This window comes from Podarcis pityusensis (genome assembly GCF_964106645.2).
Source record: "Podarcis pityusensis genome assembly, chromosome: 1".
Lineage (NCBI taxonomy): Eukaryota > Metazoa > Chordata > Lepidosauria > Squamata > Lacertidae > Podarcis > Podarcis pityusensis.
The window spans coordinates 8,930,957-8,950,935 of record NC_138028.1 but is presented as its reverse complement, the minus strand read 5'-3'; the positions used below and the strand labels follow the sequence as shown (position 1 = coordinate 8,950,935).

The window sequence follows — 19,979 nt, the reverse complement described above, 5'->3', positions numbered from 1 at the left end:
AGTCCTTTTTTTCAGGGGGGTGCACGGGTACGCATACCCCTAAACATTTTGTGAATCTAAGTTTGGCCTCATTGAGGGGCAGTATTTCAATATGAGTGGGAAAATGAGAGTGCCCCTAAACATTTTTTTTAGAAAAAAAAGCACTGATTATACATATAGATGTATTTAATTTTCTAGTTTATCCTGGTTGTGAGACAATTGTTCACAAAAAGGCAATCACAAAAGGATTTGAGCGTGCGCAACACAAATTCAAATGCAACGTTTGATATCTGCATTAAGCAGAGCAGCAAACCTTTTGAACTGCACTTCTTTTCTTTAGCAAATAGGAAGGCAACGACAAGCTTTCATCTTCAGTTCCTAACTGGCATATTCAGGTTTTTAACAAGCTTGTCCACAGACCATAAGCCAGGTCATCAAACCTCCCACATTGACCCTATGTGTCTCGTGACCTGTGTATTCTTCGCTGCCCTGGCACCCTTGACCTCATTGGCTTAGCCACTCTGATGTCAAAGAAGGGCTGGGCAGCCAACAGCTCAGCAGCTTAGTACTAATGGAGGGGCAAGGGAGGGGGTGCTTGGGATTTTCCTGTTTCATTGTTCACGGGATACCACGGGCTAGTATTCAGAACCATTGGCTGGAAACGGACAGAAAACACTTGCGGTTATATATGAAATGGGATACAAGACTGCCAGCGTTTGTGTATGATTGGTACTTTTAAAAAATTGGGTTCTTCCTGGTTCAAATGGGGTTTATGTTTTCTTTTCCAAGCTAGGAGTACCCATTGTCGGCCTCAGCATCTAGCAGGGTTTTTGGGGGGAGACATAAATCAGGGCTGGGGAACCTCAAGCTCAGAGGCTGAATTCTGCTGGAATGTAGCCTAGTATACAACAGTTAAGTGTCACCCTAACCCTAACCCACCATTAGCATGACACCACAACCCCAGACAGCTGCTCAAGAGGGAATGTAGCATTAAAGGTAAAGGGACCCCTGACCATTAGGTCCAGTCGTGGCCGACTCTGGGGTTGCGGCGCTCATCTTACTTTATTGGCTGAGGGAGCTGACGTCTGTCCGCAGACAGCTTCCGGGTCATGTGGCCAGCATGACTAAGCCACTTCTGGTGAACCAGAGCAGCGCACAGAAACGCTGTTTACCTTCCCGCCGGAGCGGTACCTATTTATCTACTTGCACTTTGATGTGCTTTCGAACTGCTAGGTTGGCAGGAGCAGGGACCGAGCAAAGGGAGCTCACTCTGTCGCGGGGATTCGAACTGCCAACCTTCTGATCGGCAAGTCCTAGGCTCTGTGGTTTAACCCACAGCACCACCCGCGTCCCCCAATGTAGCATTAGGGCCCCCAAAAAGCATTTTTTAAGAAATAAACACTAAGCCAAGCCTTGTTATATTGCAGAAAAAACTTTGGATACCAGTCGCTGGGGTTCACAAGTGAGATGGGACTATTGCACTCATGTGCAATAAGTGAGATTGGACTATTGTACCCATGTGCAATATGTAAGTGGGCTTCCCAGAAGAGGCACCCTGTTAGCCATTGTGATAGAAGGAACCTGGATTGAATGAGCCTCTCTGGCCTGATCCAACTACAGGGCTGCTCCACTTACGTTCTTATGAGCAGGTGGCTGTTTTGCAGGGATTTTAAAGAAGCCTCTCTTTTGCATTCAGACAGAAGCATACTGTACGTTTCCAAACAAGAACCTGCCCACAGGGGCTGGGAGAGCAAGAAGGAAAATAGACTAGTGTGCAGCCGCTCTTTATCTCCTGGCCCATCTCTTATTGGCTGGGCTTACACACTGGCCTGCCTTTAGACATCTGTCAAAATATAATACAAAAAGCCCATTGTTTCTGAAGCCCAAAAGGTTTACTGCTCTTTGAATAGCAATCCCACTTCTGAAAAGCCAGGACTTTCTTCTGCGGAGAAAGAAAAATGCTCCGAATTGAAAGGAAGAAGCATTTTCCAAGCCACTATCCAAAAAGGGAGGGGAGCGGCGTGATGCTAGAACTGCAGGTGAACTACTATGGCGTAGCTCAGGGCCACAAGCTCAGTGGTGGAACATCTGGCTAAAGCCCTGCATCTCCAGGCAGGACTTGGAGACTTAGAGATGGCTGCCAGTCAGTGTGGACAATACTAAGCTAGACTGTCATGGATATGATTGGATAGATAGACGATAGCGGGCAGCAGTATAGGAGAAGCAACAGCTCCGTGGAAAAAAGAGTGTGAAATCAACAAAAATGAGAAAAAGACGAAACTGTGTTTTGACTGTATATGTTTAAAATATTGAAACTTAATAAAATATAATGGGGGGGAGGGAACCCACTAAGTTAGATGGACCAGTGGTCTGATTCAGTATAAGGCAACTTCCTACATTACTATATTTCTGAGCTGCACTGTTTTTCCACCTGCTACTGCAGCCCAGGCCTCAAATTTAAGACTTGGGCCCCCAGTTCCAGACAACCGCACTCTCTGGGTCACCTTGCCGGAAGACAGCGCCACTGGGCTTCTATCCAAGGCACCTACAGCTTACAGACTCACAAGTTGTTAGGTGACACAAGGGGCCAACAGGACTCCACGTGGCCCTAAAAACAGGGTCTGGGAACCTGTAGCCCTCTAGACGTTGCTGGACTCCAGCATCGCTGACCATTGCCCATGCTGGCTGGGTTGGCGAAAATTGGGAGCCCATCAATTGGCAGTGAGTCCTACAAGACCTGCCCCCTGTGAGTCCTACAAGACCTGGCCCGGGAGGGTAGGATTTGGACTGACTCCAGCTGCAAAGGCGGCTTCTGCTGCCCAAGAAACTTACAGGCCACCGGGGTGAGGCTGTTGCTGGCGTCAATGTAGTTTTGAAGATGCATTGGCTTTTTGCTATTAACTGAATTGTATTCCTGTAGATTTTGTTGTTAGACCTTATCACGAGCTCCCTAGACAGAGAGAGGGAGAAGGAAGGAGCTACCCAGCCACGATTCCTGCCTTAAGCAGAGACTCCACAGTTACAAGGAGGCACCGAGGCTGGAAGTGGGACTGTTCTGCCATCAGAGGGGAAAGGTAGCCAAAAGGGAAGGCAGGCATCCAGCCGCCAGATGACTTGGAGCTCTATCGCCTCCTGGAGTTTTGATGACTGTGCTTCACAATACATTGCCAGCTCCATCATTTTGAAATGGTTGAAATGGTGTTGGACGAGGTGTCAAGAGCCCTACTTCCAATAATGGGCAATAACTACTCTGGCAGCACTAGTATCACTGGAAGGACAGATCCTGAAGCTGAGGCTCCAATATTTTGGCCACTTCATGAGAAGAGAAGACTCCCTGGAAAAGACCCTGATGCTGGGAAAGATGGAGGGCACAAGGAGAAGGGGACAACAGAGGATGAGATGGTTGGACAGTGTTCTCGAAGCTACCAGCATGAGTTTGACCAAACTGCGGGAGGCAGGGGAAGACAGGAGTCCCTGGCATGCTCTGGTCCATGGGGTCACGAAGAGTCGGACACAACTAAACAACAACAACATTGCCCATAGTCACTTGCCCAAGACACCCTGACCACTTTAATAATATAGTTTCCTACCACTATTAAGGCTAGCATGATTGTACAATATTCTCAGCCACTAGGGAGATTTCCCCTAAATGAAAAGCTGGCTACATCTTCTCCAGGCATATTTTTATTTTACAACGTTTTTATTCTGAATCTTTCGACATTAAAGGCAGAGGAAAACAGCAAAAAAAGTACAATGAACCAATAAATAATAATAAAAAGCAGGGCGGGGGGGGGGGACGGACACAGCCCAGGGTAAGCCAATGAAGCAAACACACAGTTTAATAAAGCTAATCCTTTAATGCTCCTTGGAACAAAAAGGTTTTAACACTCGGTAGAGATGTGGGACAGAAAACTTTCCACTGCTTTATTTTTCCATAGAAAATTTTCCATTTCGTAAGTTGATTAGTAGCAATGAACAGGTGCCAATTATAAATACAGCAAGGGACAAGTTTGGCAGTCCACAACATACAAGTAGAATCATATAATTGTAGAGCTGGAAGGGACCCAAGGGTCATCTAGTCTAACCCCCTTGCAATGGAGGAATCACGCTAAAAAATCCCCAACAGATGACCCTCCACCTGCTGTTTAGAAACCTCCAGCGAAGGACAGTCCATCGAATAGCTCTTAACATTACAATAAACAAACTAAATTGATTCACTCCCTGGGACATCAGGAAAAAAAATTCCAGTGCAATCTGACAATTTTCTGTTGCAAATTACCCTACGCAAATTAGTCTAATCTGCATGGTGGAAAATCGATTCAACATTTTAAAAAAACAGCAACACCCAAATCACTGACCCTGGGACAGAAAGCAAAAGTAATGCACCAGACACATGGATGGTTCTATATAAATAAATAAATGCATTATAAGGAACACTCCTGTCTGTTCTCATTTTCTGCACAATGGAAATTTCATTTCAAACCCTGGGTCTATTTGAGTTTGTTGGTTTGTTTGTTGGCTTGTTGGCTTGTTTGTTTGTTTTAAACCCAACGTTTCCCCAATGCAGGACACATGGAGGCTCACGACATAAATTAAAAACAGACACATCAAATAAATAAATAAAAACCAATCAATTACAAAAAATAAAAAAGTTACCATACTAAAAGTAGCACTGAATTTAAAAAAACAACAACTTTAAAAGCACAGCAAAAGGGGAAGAAAATGTATAACACCCACTATTAAAATACCCTTCCTCAACAGCCAATTAGTGGCCAAAGGCCTGTCTAAACAAAAAAGTATTTGCCTGCTGATGAAAGGAAAGCAGAGGGGACATCAGTCAAGCCTCCTTCAGAAGGGAGCTCCACCACCTGGAAGCAGCCACTATTGCCCACTCCCGCATTATGTAACTATATCCTTGGATAGCTCAGCTGGTAGAGTATGAGACACTTAATCTCAGGGTTGATGGTTCAAGTCCCACGTTGGGCAAAAGGTTCCTGCAATGCAGGGGGGTGGAGTATTTGATCCTTGGGGTCCCTTTCAACTCTACCATTCTGATAACCCAACTCTTTCACCTCACTTGCCCACCACCTCCCCAAATAATCTGCCCGGCAACCCTCTGGGGTGGCTGATTTCTCTTCTCTTGCCAACATATTCAACTCATCTGCCACTCTCTTGCCCTACCCAAAAAAAAGTACGAGTTCCCCACCAAAGCTAGAGAGCCCTCGGGCAATGGCATCTGTAGACCTGAAATCCAAGCAGAGAGAAGAGAGAGAGAGAGAGAGAGAGAGAGAGAGAGAGAGAGAGATCCGGCCCTGCTCTTAAGCCTCCCTCACTCTACATTAGCACCATAAAAAACCTGTTCCCAAAGTGGTATGCAAGGTCAAATGCTTCAAAGCGCTCCAAGCTACTGTACTTGAAGGAGTGAGAGGATGAAAAAGGGGCCATATGGCTTGTGTCACAGTAAACAAAGCCAATGGAAGCACAGATCCCCCTTTCTTTTTTATTTGATCTCCCCACCCTCTCTGTTTCTTCAGCATCCCTAGCGCCTTGACAAAGCGTCTTCTTTGGGTGAATTTGCTCCCTGCATCTTGCACCCACTCCCTGCAACCCTGACAGCTAGAGACAAGACACGGCGCTCCAGTTGAAGAGTTCCCGATTAAAAACGTAAGGAGATAGTAATTAGATAACTATTGGGTACCAAGATAGAGACCCGACGGAAGAGATTCAGCTTTAATATTCTGCAGGGCCTGCGAGAGATGAAAGCACACCATGCATCAAATATGCAAGCATTAGGACTTACCAATTTCTTCAACTTCTTCTAGGAAATCATTATACTCCGTTAGACTGCGGAAGTCATCCTCTCTTTTGTTGTATCTGTGAGAGAAGATGAAATGAAATCAGCATTATGCTTGCATGCAATCGTGCCAAGATGACGACGCCTGATGCTTCAACGTTCTTCCTGAGGGTCCAAGCGCCCTGGGCGCATTTGAACTGAGCTCTTGAGCAATTTCAGGATCAGGATCAGGATCAGGCCAAAGGCCCAGTCAGTCCAGCATCCTGTACTCGCAGTGGCCAGTCACATACGAGACACATGGGAAACCAGCAAGAAGGGCCCAAGTGCGAGAGAACTCTCCCTACCTGTGATTCCCAGTAGCTGGAATTCAGAGATAAAGTGCCACTGACTGTAGAGACAGAACACAGCCAGTTTAGAAGCTAGTGAAAATATTTTTCCTGAAAGACCACAAAGCACAGCAAGGATCGAGATCCGAAGGGCAGTATGGCACCACTAAGACAACTGTGATTTCGAGTGTAAGATAAGCTTAGAGAAGCCTTTGCCAGATGTTCTGGACTGCTGCCAGCTGGTGGGAATTGTAACCTCAACCATCTGGAGGGCCAACCATGCAGTTAGAACTGATGTCTATTATATTTTTTAAAAGCTGTTTCATAAGCACTTGTTAAAGCACAAATATCTGTAAATTAATTATTGGCATTAGGGGTTCCTCTAAGTTTGAATGTTAACATTCCAGCTTTTAAATCTTCCAACCTATGGCGTAAAAGTTCTCAGCCCCGTTTAAAGAACTGAGAGGGTCGTTGTATGCAGTCATCAACCATAAGTGCAATTTAACTATGTTCTCTAAAACAAGCAGGTGATGAGATCACTGGCAACCATCAAAATCTCCATTTGGTCTGTCTCCACCGAAAGATGCCTTTCTTATATTCGGTTTGTATCTCTGGAGATCAACTCGGCAAACAGTTTAAACAGACACCCTTCCACAAGCACAACCAAAGGGAATCTGGCCTTGACCGGCGGGGCAATGGAGGCGGCCTCCCTTATTTGGGGCTTTGTGACACTAACATTTTCAACACCTTCTTCCGGATTTCCACCTCCTTGTCAACAGCTGGGTCCTCAAAGAGCTGCACTCTGAAGTTGCTCTTCCGCAAAGGGGTGTCGCACTCCTGGCAGTTCCCAGCCCCTCGAACAAACAGCAGCTCCACGCAGCTTTCACAGCTGAAAGAGAGAAAACAGCTGAATGCAGAAACTGGTGCTCTATTTATTTTTTAAAAAGAAAGAAAGAAAGAAAGAAAGAAAGAAAGAAAGAAAGAAAGAGGGTGGAGAAATGCCACTTCAGCCTCACATAGTTGCTGCTGAGGGTTCTTGCATTTGTTTCCTGCTCTTTAGGGCCCTTCGAAATGGGGGCTTTTTCGTGGGTGCATTCTGAAGATGGCTTGAAAACTTCAGCTAGTGAAGAATTCAGCGGCCAGGTTGCTCACGGGGACAAGATGGTTTGAGCACATTACACTGATCCTAGTCCGACTGCACTGGCTACCAATTCGTTTCCGGGCCCAATTCAAAGTGCTTGTTTTTAAAGCTTTAAATGGCTTAGGACCATAATACCTCCATATGAACCCATTTGGACCCTGAGATCATCTTCTGCAGCCCTCCTGCAACACGAGAACGAGCCTTTTCTGCAATGAGTCCCCAGGGAAGTTAGACTGGTGCCTTCGTTAGGCACCAGGCAAAAATGTTCCTCTTTAACCTAGCCTTTGGCTGATGGACATCCAATGCCCTTTTAAAATATGTCATGGAAGGGGGGGATTATTGGGTTGTTTTTGTTTTTATTATGTATTTTCTGGGTTTTTTAATATTGTGATTTTATGTTCTGAACCACCCTGAGATCTACAGGTATAGGGCAGAATCCTAATTTAATGAAATAAAACAAATTCTGCAACATGTCATTGGTGATTTAGTATTGTCATGGTGGTAGATTTATACTGGGCTGTCCACACATCATTGAGAACATAAGAGCCTGGTGGATCCAGCCGAGTGGTCCATCTAGTTAGTCCAGCATCCTATTCTCACAGTGGTCAACCAGAGGCTCCATAGGGAAACCAAGAGCAACTCTCCCCTCCTGCAATTTCCAGCAACTGGTGTTCAGAATCATTACTTCCTCCAAACCCTTACCCTTGCCAGCCACCCTGAATGCAACGTGTAGAAAAGTGGGAATTAAATGGAGTTTATATAAATGAATTAATAAATGAAGAGGGAGCAGCCCAGGGTGTGCAGTCTAAAGAAACAATCACAGACCACATTGTGATTGAATGTGAGGCTGCGCTGGAGTGATGGCAAGCTCCTCTTCCACAAAAGGCTGTTATGCGCAATAGATTGTTTGTTTGCGCAATACGTTGTTTTCTGCTGCTCCGGAGAAGCGGACACGGAGCAATGGATCCAAACTACAAGAAAGAAGATTCCACCTAAACATTAGGAAGAACTTCCTGACAGTAAGAGCTGTTCGACAGTGGAATTTGCTGCCAAGGAGTGTGGTGGAGTCTCCTTCTTTGGAGGTCTTTAAGCAGAGGCTTGACAACCATATGTCAGGAGTGCTCTGGTGGTGTTTCCTGCTTGGCAGGGGGTTGGACTCGATGGCCCTTGTGGTCTCTTCCAACTCTATAATTCTATGATTCTATGATTCTAGATAAGCAGGCAAAGCGGCTGATTTCGCAAAGGCTGATCCAACCATATAACAAAATGCTCTTCACCCCTGATCTACAAGGTTAGGAAATGAACGACAACGACTAGTTTTAAATGAAGGTCAGAACAAGCGAGTTGGACTGGATTTTCAGAAGGAAGCAAAACTTCTTGAAATACGTGAATACATGTACTCAGGCTATTACAAACGAAGGCAGCAGCAACAACAACAGCAGCCACTTTGGCCTGGGGGTTGAGGGGTGAGTTGAGATAACCAACGCTGGGCAGGTCAGAAATCCCTGTTTTGCAAAGGAAATCTCCACACAGAGCTTAGGACAAATGTATGGAAACCAAGTGGTTTTGCACAGTTTGCAAATCACTGCTAAACTTCAGATTTATTTTTTTTAAGGAAAGGAAAAAAGGTTGGACGACGAATGGCATTGAGGTCTGGGAAAGGCCTACAGAGCCGCTGACAGTCAGTGTAGACAATACTGGCTTGGTTCACACATCACGGTAAGCCAGAATGGAGTTTACCCACCGGCGGAGGAAGAGGAGTGCAGGGGGAGCGCACCACCCCCAGCAGCGCGATCCCAGTGGGGTGCCATCGCAGCTGCCCCCCTGCCCGCTCTAGGTGCCACGCCCCCACAGGTGTCATGCCACGCCCCCAGGACGCGCGCCACACCCCCAGGATGCACACCAGCTCCGCCCCTGTCTGCTCTCCGCCACTGAGTTTGCCATGACCACGCAAGCAGGTTGGCACCCAAGGAGGGAACAGCTTGTACCAACTAGGCTTTTCTCCAGGCTTAATAGGTCAGAGTGGGAGGAGAGCTAAGCCAACACCTAACACAGCAGATCATCTGAACTTAGGATCACAGTTAAGGTGTCTGCTCCTTGACCACACCTTCTAAAAATTATTTTTATATTGGACGTTAGCATCCAAAGACGCACTCTATGGGAAGTTGTCTTCTGGTACCAGGCACGTTGGCAGACCAATTCTGCTTTACAAAGATGTCTGCGAACATGATGTATGAAGGCTGGCAACATCAACCCCACCCTGTGGGAATCCCTTACAGACGACCAAAGCACCTGGAGACAGACAGACAGGTTCTGCATCCACAGGAGTGACCAGAGGAGGAATTACCGCTGGGAGGAGCAGAGAGAAGAAACGCCATGGTGCATCTGCCGCAGCAGCACCGGACGCCTTCATCTGCCTTAGCTGCAACAGAACATGTCTCTCCCATATCGTACTCTACAGCCACAGCATTTGCTGCAACCTTCCAACAGTTTTACGTCACCCCCAAAGGCGCAATCCTCCATTGTTTCCAAAGACAGACAGATGACAACACAGAATTTTTTTAATATATTAAATGCTGTGGTTTTTTTTTTATTGCTGATGCTTTTATTGTGAAATTGCTTTGAGATATTTTATGGGTGGTGAGCCATAAATGGAATGAATGAATGAATCAGGGGTAGGCAACCTAAGGCTTCTCAATCTGTCTTCTCAATCCGGCCCACGGACAGTTTGCTTTTACATGAGTAGAATGTGTCCTTTTATTTAAAATGCATCTCTGGGTTATTTGTGGGGCCTGCCTGGTGTTTTTCAATGAGTAGAATGTGTGCTTTGATTTAAATTGCATCTCTGGGTTATTTGTGGGCATAGGAATTCGTTCATTTTTATTTTTATTTTCAAAATATAGTCTGGCCCCCACATGGTCTGAGGGATGGTGGACCGACCCACGCCTGAAAAAGGTTGCTGACCCTTGGAATGAATGAACAAACAACCATTCCAATCTACTGCATTGACCTAAAAATCCTGGGGCAAGGCAATTGCTGTGGGTTAAACCACAGAGCCTAGGACTTGCCGATCAGAAGGTCGGCGGTTCGAAGCCCCGCGACAGGGTGAGCTCCCGTTGCTCGGTCCCTGCTCCTGCCAACCTAGCAGTTCAAAAGCACGTCAAAGTGCTAGTAGATAAATAGGTACCGCTCTGACAGGAAGGTAAACGGCGTTTCCATGCGCTGCTCTGGTTTGCCAGAAGCGGCTTAATCCTGCTGGCCACATGACCCGGAAGCTGTACGCCGGCTCCCTCGGCCAATAAAGCGAGATGAGCGCCACAACCCCAGAGTCATCTGCAACTGGACCTAATGCTCAGGGGTCCCTTTACCTTTACCTCGGGAGCCACCACGTGCATGCCAAGACACGGTCTGGCTTCGCGTGTGCTCCAAACACGACTGCAGGGCTAAATGGCCCAATGGCCTCACTCTGCATAAGGAGGCTTCTTCCTAAGCTCCCATAGAAAGCTGAGGAGGAAAAGGTCATGGAAGAAAAGTGCTGGGAAACAAGGGCCGAGAGATTGTGCAGAGAAAGTCTGAGGGAAATACTTGCACCCGACCACCACCTGCCACACTGCAGATACGTGGCGGAAATGTCGTGTCTGTAGGTGTGGGATCCAAGTGAAAGAGAATGAAAGGTTACGGATTCTCCCCCACCCCCCCACCCCCCGTTGTCTAGCAGCAGCAAAGCCCTGTTTGAGCAACACTGCGGTACATTTCGCTCAGGCTGCCAGCCAGCGCTAAAGACCAGGACAAATAACTACAAAGACATTGTTGGCTAAACTGTCCCAGCCTGAAAAGGGGAACCGGAGTGTGCTGGGGGGGGGGGCGAGAGAGAGGCAAATGGTTGGCCACAGCCTGTTCAACCCCAATAACCAAAGCCAGTCTCATCTAGAAGAGGTCCTGGAGGCAGCGGGTTTGTTCCAACATCAATGCACACTTCTCTGCCAGAAAGCTTGTTGCAGGAATCATTTTGCAAGCCTGAAATTGAGAGAGGGACAGAGGGGGAGGCAGGCATGCTACAACTGGGTCTTTCTGTGCCCCCCCTCGCACCCTTTCCCCTCTCCAGCACGCCAAGGATATAAATAGGCCCTCTTTGGACAATAGGAAGTGACCGCAACAGGTGTAGCCTTGCATCCTTTGGCAGAGTGACATTTTTCCATAAAGGGCAGAGTTCCTTATGCCTGCAGAGCCTGCAGAGCTCTGAAGTGGGATAACATCTAACAGGTGTGCTTTGCCCCACAGCCAAGTAAGTGGACAGTGATTGGAATGCTGGAAGGAATGCTTGACAAAACCTCCTTTATTTTTTTATATTCTTATGCCATCTTTCAGGGGATAAGGATACTAACCCGCCCAAGGCAGCTCGCAACTAAAATACAATAAAGGTAAAGGTAAAGGTACCCCTGCCCGTACGGGCCAGTCTTGCCAGACTCTGGGGTTGTGCGCTCATCTCACTCTATAGGCCGGGAGCCAGCGCTGTCCGCAGACACTTCCGGGTCACGTGGCCAGCGTGACAAGCTGCATCTGGCGAGCCAGCGCAGCACATGGAAACGGCGTTTACCTTCCCGCTGGTAAGCGGTCCCTATTTATCTACTTGCACCCGGAGGTGCTTTCAAACTGCTAGGTTGGCAGGCACTGGGACCGAACGACGGGAGCGCACCCCGCCGCGGGGATTCGAACCGCCGACCATGCGATCGGCAAGTCCTAGGCGCTGAGGTTTTACCCTGCGCCACCCGCATCCCAATACATCCCAGCAATAAAATACAATACAATACAATACACCCCAGCAATAAATTCATTAAAAGCCTATAGAAAAAGGCCAATGAACAGCCCACACACCCCAAAAACACAACAAAAATCTGCAGAATACAGCTTTAATAAAAAGTAGTCAGGGGGGAACGAACAGAGTCTCTGGGGCTTTCCAAACCCTTAGCAGTGATGGGGCTGCCAGAGTGCAGCTGGCAAAAGGTTCCAGAGACCGCTTTTTAAACAGACAGCGGCTCTGCCTTTCTGGGAAGAAGAGAAGGCCAACATTTACACATGCATACAGGATTGCAAGCTTACACAGGCATTACTAGCCGACAGAAATGTTTACTGCCCATTCATTAGTCATTTGTGGCACAGGAAATAATAATAATAATAATAATAATAATAATAATAATAATAATAATACAGTGGTACCTCGGGTTAAGAACTTAATTTGTTCTGGAGGTCTGTTCTTAACCTGAAACTGTTCTTAACCTGAAGCACCACTTTAGCCAATGGGGCCTCCCGTTGCCGCTGCGCTGCTGCTGCCCAATTTCTGTTCTCATCCTGAAGCAAAGTTCTTAACCCGAGGTAATATTTCTGGGTTAGCAGAGTCTGTAACCTGAAGCGTCTGTAACCTGAAGCGTATGTAACCCGAGGTACCACTGTATACCATGATCAATGGTAGTGAAAGCTGCTGAAAGGTAGGGCTAGGGAAGATTTCCACGCCTGAAGCCCTGGAGAGCTGCTGCCAGTCAGAGCAGACAACAGTGAACTAGGTCAGGGATCAGCAAGCTTTTTCAGCGGTGGGCCGGTCCACCGTCCCTCAGACCATGTGGTAGGCTGGACTATATTTTGAAGGGGGGGAAATGAATTCCTATGCCCCACAAATAACCCAGAGATGCATTTTAAATAAAAGCACACATTCTACTCATTGAAAAATACCAGGCAGGCCCCACAAATATCCCAGAGATGCACTTTAAATAAAAGGACACATTCTACTTATGTAAAAACACACTGATTCCCGGACCGTCCACAGGCCAGATTGAGAAGGCAATTGGGCCACATTCGGCCCCCAGGCCTTAGGTTGCCAACCCCTGAACTAGGTGAACCAATGGTCTGACTCAGAATAAGGGGGTTTCCTGTGTCCCTATGTCCCCTTCTTAACTGAAAAATGGAGCGACCACTCACACTGAGGTGGGGAGCCTCTTCTACTCCTCCACTCCCAGCCCAGAAGTGGCAAGAGCTGGTGATTCAGCAAGGAATGTGAATTAAAGGTATGGCTAATGTCTCCTGCACTGGGACTGCAATGGCTTTCTCTGCTCAACCTAAATATTTGGATGGCAACTTAACTGTGTTCGAGACATCGCAAATAGGCTTCGGGAAGATTATTTCAAATGTTTGTTCTACCCTCTCGGATAACATTAGAGTGCATGTTAAAGCAATACGGCTTGCTTGAAACTCAGCAGTTGTTCTGGGTCAGCTGCCTATAAAAACAGAAATGATGGTACAGCAACGATAGGACAGGGCCTATTTCTACCAAAAATCAGTATTGGCAAGCTCCTGGGCAAATGAATTAGCCTCTGCACAGCCGGACACCTCCATCTGCCCCAACTGCAACAAAACATGTCTCTCCTGCATCCTTCTCTATACCCACAGTGGCCGCTGCGACCTTCCAACACTATGAGTTTGACTCCATCCCCAAAGGCACACTCCTCCATTATCTCCCGAGATGGACGGGTGCCAACAACTCATCACAACATGCCTTTCAAGGACAGCTCATAGTTCAGTGTAGGGCACGTGCTTTCTGAGTTCAATCCCTGGCATATCATGGTAAAATTGACAGTAAAGCCCTCTGCCTAAAACCCTGGAGAGATGATGGCAGTCAGTGCAGACCAGCCTTTGCCAATGTGGTACTTTCAAGATGTTCTGAACTACAACTCCCATCATTCCCGACCACTGACCATACTGGCTGGGGCAGATGGGAGTTGAAGTCCAGCCATTTTGACGGTCCCAGGCTCAGGTAGACAATACTGGTCTATATGGAGAAATGGCCTGACCTACTTTACGGAAGTTTACAGTGTTCCCTACAGGCCTGTCATCATCACACCTCAGACCAGAATTGTTCCTATCCAAACAATTTTTATATTCCTGAGCCAGCAAGGCCCAAATACACGCCATTTGTTTTAAAAAGAGCTAATGCTCTATGAGAAAAGCAAGCACTTGCACAATATGTACGCACTGCCAGATTAAACACAAAATTTACTCAAGGTGCAAGAAGGACCACTTCAAAATCCATTAGCATGTTGGGCAAACAGATGTACTTAATGCACCCAAGTGGGGGGGGGGGTGTCCACAATATTTCACTATGTCGTCCTGGCATGGGAGCGTTGGCAGCGGAAGGAAGCTTTTAAAAATGAGTAAGGATCATTGCAAAAGTCTTTACCTTGGTCCCGTCCCCCCCCCCCCCCGAATGCATCACCTCCAGTTCATCCGAGACACAGTTCCTAATACCAGTTGCCTCTGGGCTGTCACAAGCCAAGACAAACAGCTTTGACAAAAGGCAAGTTGGGGGGGGTGGAATAAAGAACGCTGGTTCAAGGAACAGGCCAGTTCATTGCTCAACTTCCTGCACAGTGAGGAACTCACAGCCTACCCTTCAATCTGAGTGTTTTGCTAAGACTCTCAAGGGCCGTACAGCTACCTACTTATTTCACCCACGCTGTATGAGAAAGACACCCCACCCCTGCGCCCAAGGCACTGGTTTTTCTAAAGGAAAGGAAATCCATGCAACTCATGATGATTTTTGAGATTCCGTCATTCAGGGCTTGTCTACAACTAAACACAATGCCAAAGGCGTGTCCATATTTACCTTTCTCATTCTCCCAAACAATTGCATCGGGATCCGCTTCCACACTTCCTTTCTACTCTGCATCAATCTGGGAAAGAGCTACGGCTTAGCGGGGGAAAGGTTGCAGTTTAATGGCGGAGCATCTCTTAGGATGCAAAAGGTCCCAGGTTCAATCCTGAACATCTCTTGAGTAGGAATGGGACTACCTGCTGCCTGAAGCCCCAGAGAGCTGCTGCGAGTCAGAGTAGATAATAATGAACTAGATGGACCAATGGTCTGTCTCAATATAAGGCTGTTTCCCCTGATTCTAACTTCTCAAGTGCATCGCTCTCCAATGATACCATTTGTCTTGTGTTGTCTTTTCCTTACGCACTCAACAAAGAAGAACGATGAAGGCCGGTGCTCAGAAGAAGAATATACTGTACTAGAAAAGGGGGTCCAGTCTTTCATGTTGGGATTTGGTGGTCTAGTGAGATCTGAAAAGACTCGATGCTACAACTGCCCGTCAACTTGAAAGCTCTTCCCCAAGGTCAGAGCTGCCCGTCAACGTTATATTTCAAAGTTCCCCTAACTTCCCAAGATTTCACAAAAGGCTTTGTTTTCTCTCCAAGCGCAAAAAGGTCAGGAGTCAGGGCTCTAGATCAGACCGTACGGAAAAATTTTACATCCCCGTAATGCTTTGCGTTCAAGTTCTTATCTAAAAATCTCGCTCAGAGTCACTTTTGCAAAGTGAGGGCTATTCAGCTTCAACTTCAAGATATACAAGAATGGGGGGGGGGGACGACACACACGCTTTCTTTCCTTTGATACTGCACAAAGCACTAAGCCAAGAGGAGCTGTATACCCTACCTGAGTGATGAGGCACCGAAGAAGGAGGGCTCTCCTTCCTTGGAGGTTTCTAAGCAGAGTTTGGATGGCCACCTGTCATGTTTGATGTGGTTGAGATTCCTGCATTGCAGGGGGTTGGAAAAGAGTGGCTGGGGAAACACAGCCAGATAGGTAGGGTGTAAATAAAATTACTACTACTACTACTACTACTACTATTATTGTTATTAACTCCCAAAAAGGAAAGGGAGAGAGCATCTCCAGCAGGAGCTTAACAGAAGACTTATTAATAATTGGTTAACTGGAAAGTTTTGAAAAACCCACCCACCTTACTTGTACAACAGGTCGCACAACTTGTGACCTCTCAAGCCACAGGTCCTTCCTTCCCCCTCCCCTGCCACGTCCTGGTTTCTGTGGTCCCACACAGGGACCAAACACAAAGGGTGAACTGAACCCATAGAAGGCTGTCAGTGGGCCTTGTTCCACTTTGAAAACCACTAGGGCTGGGCGATATATCGATATATACAGACATACCTTGGTTTTCTAACAGCTTAGTTCTCAAACGTTTTGGCTCCTGAACACCGCAAACTCGGAAGCGGCTATTCCGGTTTGCAAACTATTTTTGGAAGGAGGACATCCGATGGAGCTTCCACGGCTTCCGATTGGCTGCAGGAGGTTCCTGCAGTGAATCAGAAGCCACACTTTGCTTTCCGAATGTTTTGGAAGTCGAAAGGACTTCCGGAACGGATTCCGTTTGACTTCCAAGGTACGACTGTACTACAAAGGTGAAAACCAGCTCAGACATTGTGATATATCAGTATATCGTGGCGTTTAGCTGGCGATGCATCACGAAGTTGAACACCAGATATCGCCCAGCCCAACAAGCCACCAGCTGGCAAAGGCCTGCACTGTAGGAAAGGGAGGTTGGGTACTTCAACCCGGCAGGCCAAATGAGGCTCTCCTCTCTATCTGGCCCTCGGAACTCTCTCTTGGAGACACTCACAGCTACACTTGCCCGCTGGGGTTTCTTCACACCCTCCTGGAGTGCCTTTTTGCCCACAGTGAACTCTGGCAATGCCTCTGGAAGGTGCCTGAGTGTGTGTAGAAATTAGCCTATCATGCAAAAGTAATATCTGCTTAATTGCCCAACCCATCTTTGCCTGCCCAGCTCAGGCATGTGGCCCTGAGACGATCTCCCAGCAGGGAAGGGGAACCCTGGAGCTGAGAAAAGTCCCTATCCCCCATGGTCCAGAACATCCCTCTTGCTAAACGGATGCGGCAACATTTCCAAGCGGGCGCCCGAGGGCCACATAAAGCACCTTCAGAGGCCCTCCCTCCAGCAACACGCCATATGTCACCCACCCCTGACATAATTCGCTCCATCCATTACTGGCAGCAGCACCCACTCCCCTGCCATATGCCACCCTTGCCTGGAGGGAAACCCTTTGACTCCCGTCAATCATCATTAGCAATCTCAAGCTCTCACATGCCTTCTTTTAAACGTCTGTGATTTCAAAGACTCTTTTCATAAATCTTTCAGATCCCCATTAAGGAAACCCGCTTCCTTAATTTTCTGGCTTTTATCTAGAGCCGAGCTGCTTTCAACCACACGCAGCGGGGCGGACAGGGGGTGGGGTGGGGTGGGGAGAGAAAGGTGCAAGGATTTACACTGTTACGTCAAGCTTCTAAAATAGGAGAACAGGGCTTGGCATAAGAATGCGTCTCGCCTTCCCCTCATGGTCTTGCAAAAGGGCAGGCAAGACTTGAAAAGAGCACTGGGTGAAGTTACACAGGAATATTTCCGGCTTCTCTATGCTTATTTTCCTTTAGAAGCACTTTGGTTCTACGGAATATGAAAAAATAAAAACAGGTACCGCCGTATCCTACACAGGAGGTCTGAACTCAGAAGTCCGATCGACACCGAGGGACGATCCAATGTTATTATTTTTTAAAGAAAGATTCTCTTTTTGGCCAATTTGAAATCCACCAAATGTCATTCACAACAAGGGCACCTATAAATATCTGGGTGCATGAAAACCAAAACTGCAATTACTGCCAGCAGACAGCTTGGAAAAGGCACACAGCCCTTTACGAAACCCATGTCAGTGTTTGCATGCGCAGTTCCAAAATGCTTTCGAAAAAGGCGGCAGATGAAATCTTTGGCAAGTGCAGCAGAAATGACTGCACCACCCTGGGTGCTTCACTCCTTAGCCCTGATCCAGTTCCTTGCCACCCACAAGTCCCATTTCATCTTTCTTTCTCTCTCAAAAAGTTTCAGAAGTGGAATCCAAAATAAGTCTTGGTTCCCTGTAGGTCAGGCAGCCACTTTGTTTTTCTGGTGGGGTGCCAACAATTTTTGTAGCTCAGGAATTTGAAGAAACAAAAGGAAATCAGTGCAGTTTTGAAATCAGTGGTTAAAATCAATGCAATTTTTAAAGGTTCAGTCTACTGCCTTGATTCAAAATGGTATCTAAGAAGAACCACCTGCTTCTTGATCACAGGAACAGGATCTTAGGAAATATCCAAATGCATAGCAAACAAACAGCTTTCCAAAATATATAGCATATTTGTATGTATGTAAACTGCCTGGGAGGTCCTTGCCCTGAAAGGTGGCATTGAATTCTTAAACCTACATAGATAACCTCTGTTTTTCATTGCTGGTTTGTTTTTAAGTGCGAGTCTCTCGCATATTTATTTACGTATTCCCTTTTTGTTTATGAATCGTTTCCTATGAAACAACTCAAAGCGATTTAACAATAAAAACATTGGCGTTGAAATACACACAGAGGACTATGTCATATGTTTAACAACTGCTCCAAATCCAACACAGATTCAGACTGGGATAAAAAAAAAAATCTCGACTTTAAAAGACTGGTTGAAAAAAGGAAAGTCTCCAACAGGCGCTGAAAGGACAGTAGACATTGTGGCAAGAGGAGGGAGTTCCAGACGGTAAGTGCCACTACGCTAAAGTCCTGATTCCAACATCATACAGAACAGACATCACGGTGTGATGTATCTCACAGTGGTCGGCTGGGTATATAAGGGGTGAGGTGATATTTTAGGTATCCCAGCCCCAACGTAGCAGGACCCAGATTCCTGACCCCCAAAATCCATGCTCAGCACAGTGTAGGTGCAGCTGCAGAAGCATCAAATGGACTCTACCGCTGCTTCTGCATCAGGTTCCCCACGGCATTGCCCTTCTCCCTCTTAGTGCCTGGCAGTGCCCTGTGGCATTGGGAAGCTAGATCAGCAACACAGCTCTACTGCGTCATCACGCCACCAGCAGCTACTGTGTTTGGGTCTCTGTTCCCCAGGCTTCAGGCTTCAGGCACCAGGCCCACTGGCAGACCAACTCTGCGCTACAAAGATGTCTGCAAACGTGACGTGAAGCCTGACAACATCAACCCGGCTGTGTGGGGAATCCCTTGCAGACGACCGCAGTGCCTGGAGACAGACGGTCAGGTCGTGCATCCACAGCAGTGAGCAGAGGAGGAATGACCACTAGGAGGATCTGCGGCGGCACAACTGGATGCCTTCATTTGCCCCAGCTGCAACAAAACATGTCTCTCCTGTATTGGTCTCTACGGCTGCAGCAACCTTCCAACAGTTTGACTTCACCTCCAAAGGCACACTCCTCCATTGCCTCCCATGACAGACAGATGCCAACAACACCAGGACTGATACCTTGAAGTTAACTGGAAGCCAGTGTTTAACACAGGGGTAAGAAAGCCAGGGTACAAAACTAAAAAAAAATGGCTGTTGAAAGGGTTCCCCCCATCCCACCTCACAGACACATGTAGGCTTTCTAGGGATCTTCATGGCATAGCTTCTCTGAGCCACTCTCCCTCGGCTACTGTCTCTTAGTTCTCCCATGGGCTCCTTACTTGTCTTTCGAAAGAAATCTACTCTGCAAAAGACATCCGAAAGTTGCTTGGGAAAATATATTGCTTCATATCTCGTTTCTGTAAATTCAGCTACTATAACGTTCTTATTGATTGCCCTTTTTTATTTAGGCCTGATGTACTGGTCTAAGGAGACATTCACATTCAATCAAGTTGGTTATGTACAGTCTCCAAGGGCTTATGCAAGCGCTCATCACCAAAAGCAGGAAGCAAGCGGAGACACGTCAGCGACTCCCGGCGGCCGTTTGAATTAGAGAAGTCCATAGCTCTCAGCTTCCTCAAGCTCCAGATGTTATCCCCCCTTGCAGAGGAAATATATGGGCCTGTACTTTGGATGTTATGCCAGAAGCTGGGAACCGGAAGCGCAAGCCCTGTACTC

General features: G+C 47.1%; 1 protein-coding gene across 1 annotated transcript in view; it reads right to left on the bottom strand.

Moving 5' to 3' along the window:
* Nucleotides 1-19,979, bottom strand: part of MNAT1 (MNAT1 component of CDK activating kinase) — a 137,757-nt gene that overhangs the window by 96,779 nt on the left and 20,999 nt on the right. The window contains exons 2-3 of the mRNA XM_080992273.1: nucleotides 6,836-6,988; nucleotides 5,780-5,853 (exon numbers count right to left, since the gene is read on the bottom strand). Coding sequence (XP_080848399.1) covers nucleotides 5,780-5,853; nucleotides 6,836-6,988 — 227 coding nt within the window. The remainder of the gene's footprint in view (nucleotides 1-5,779; nucleotides 5,854-6,835; nucleotides 6,989-19,979) is intronic.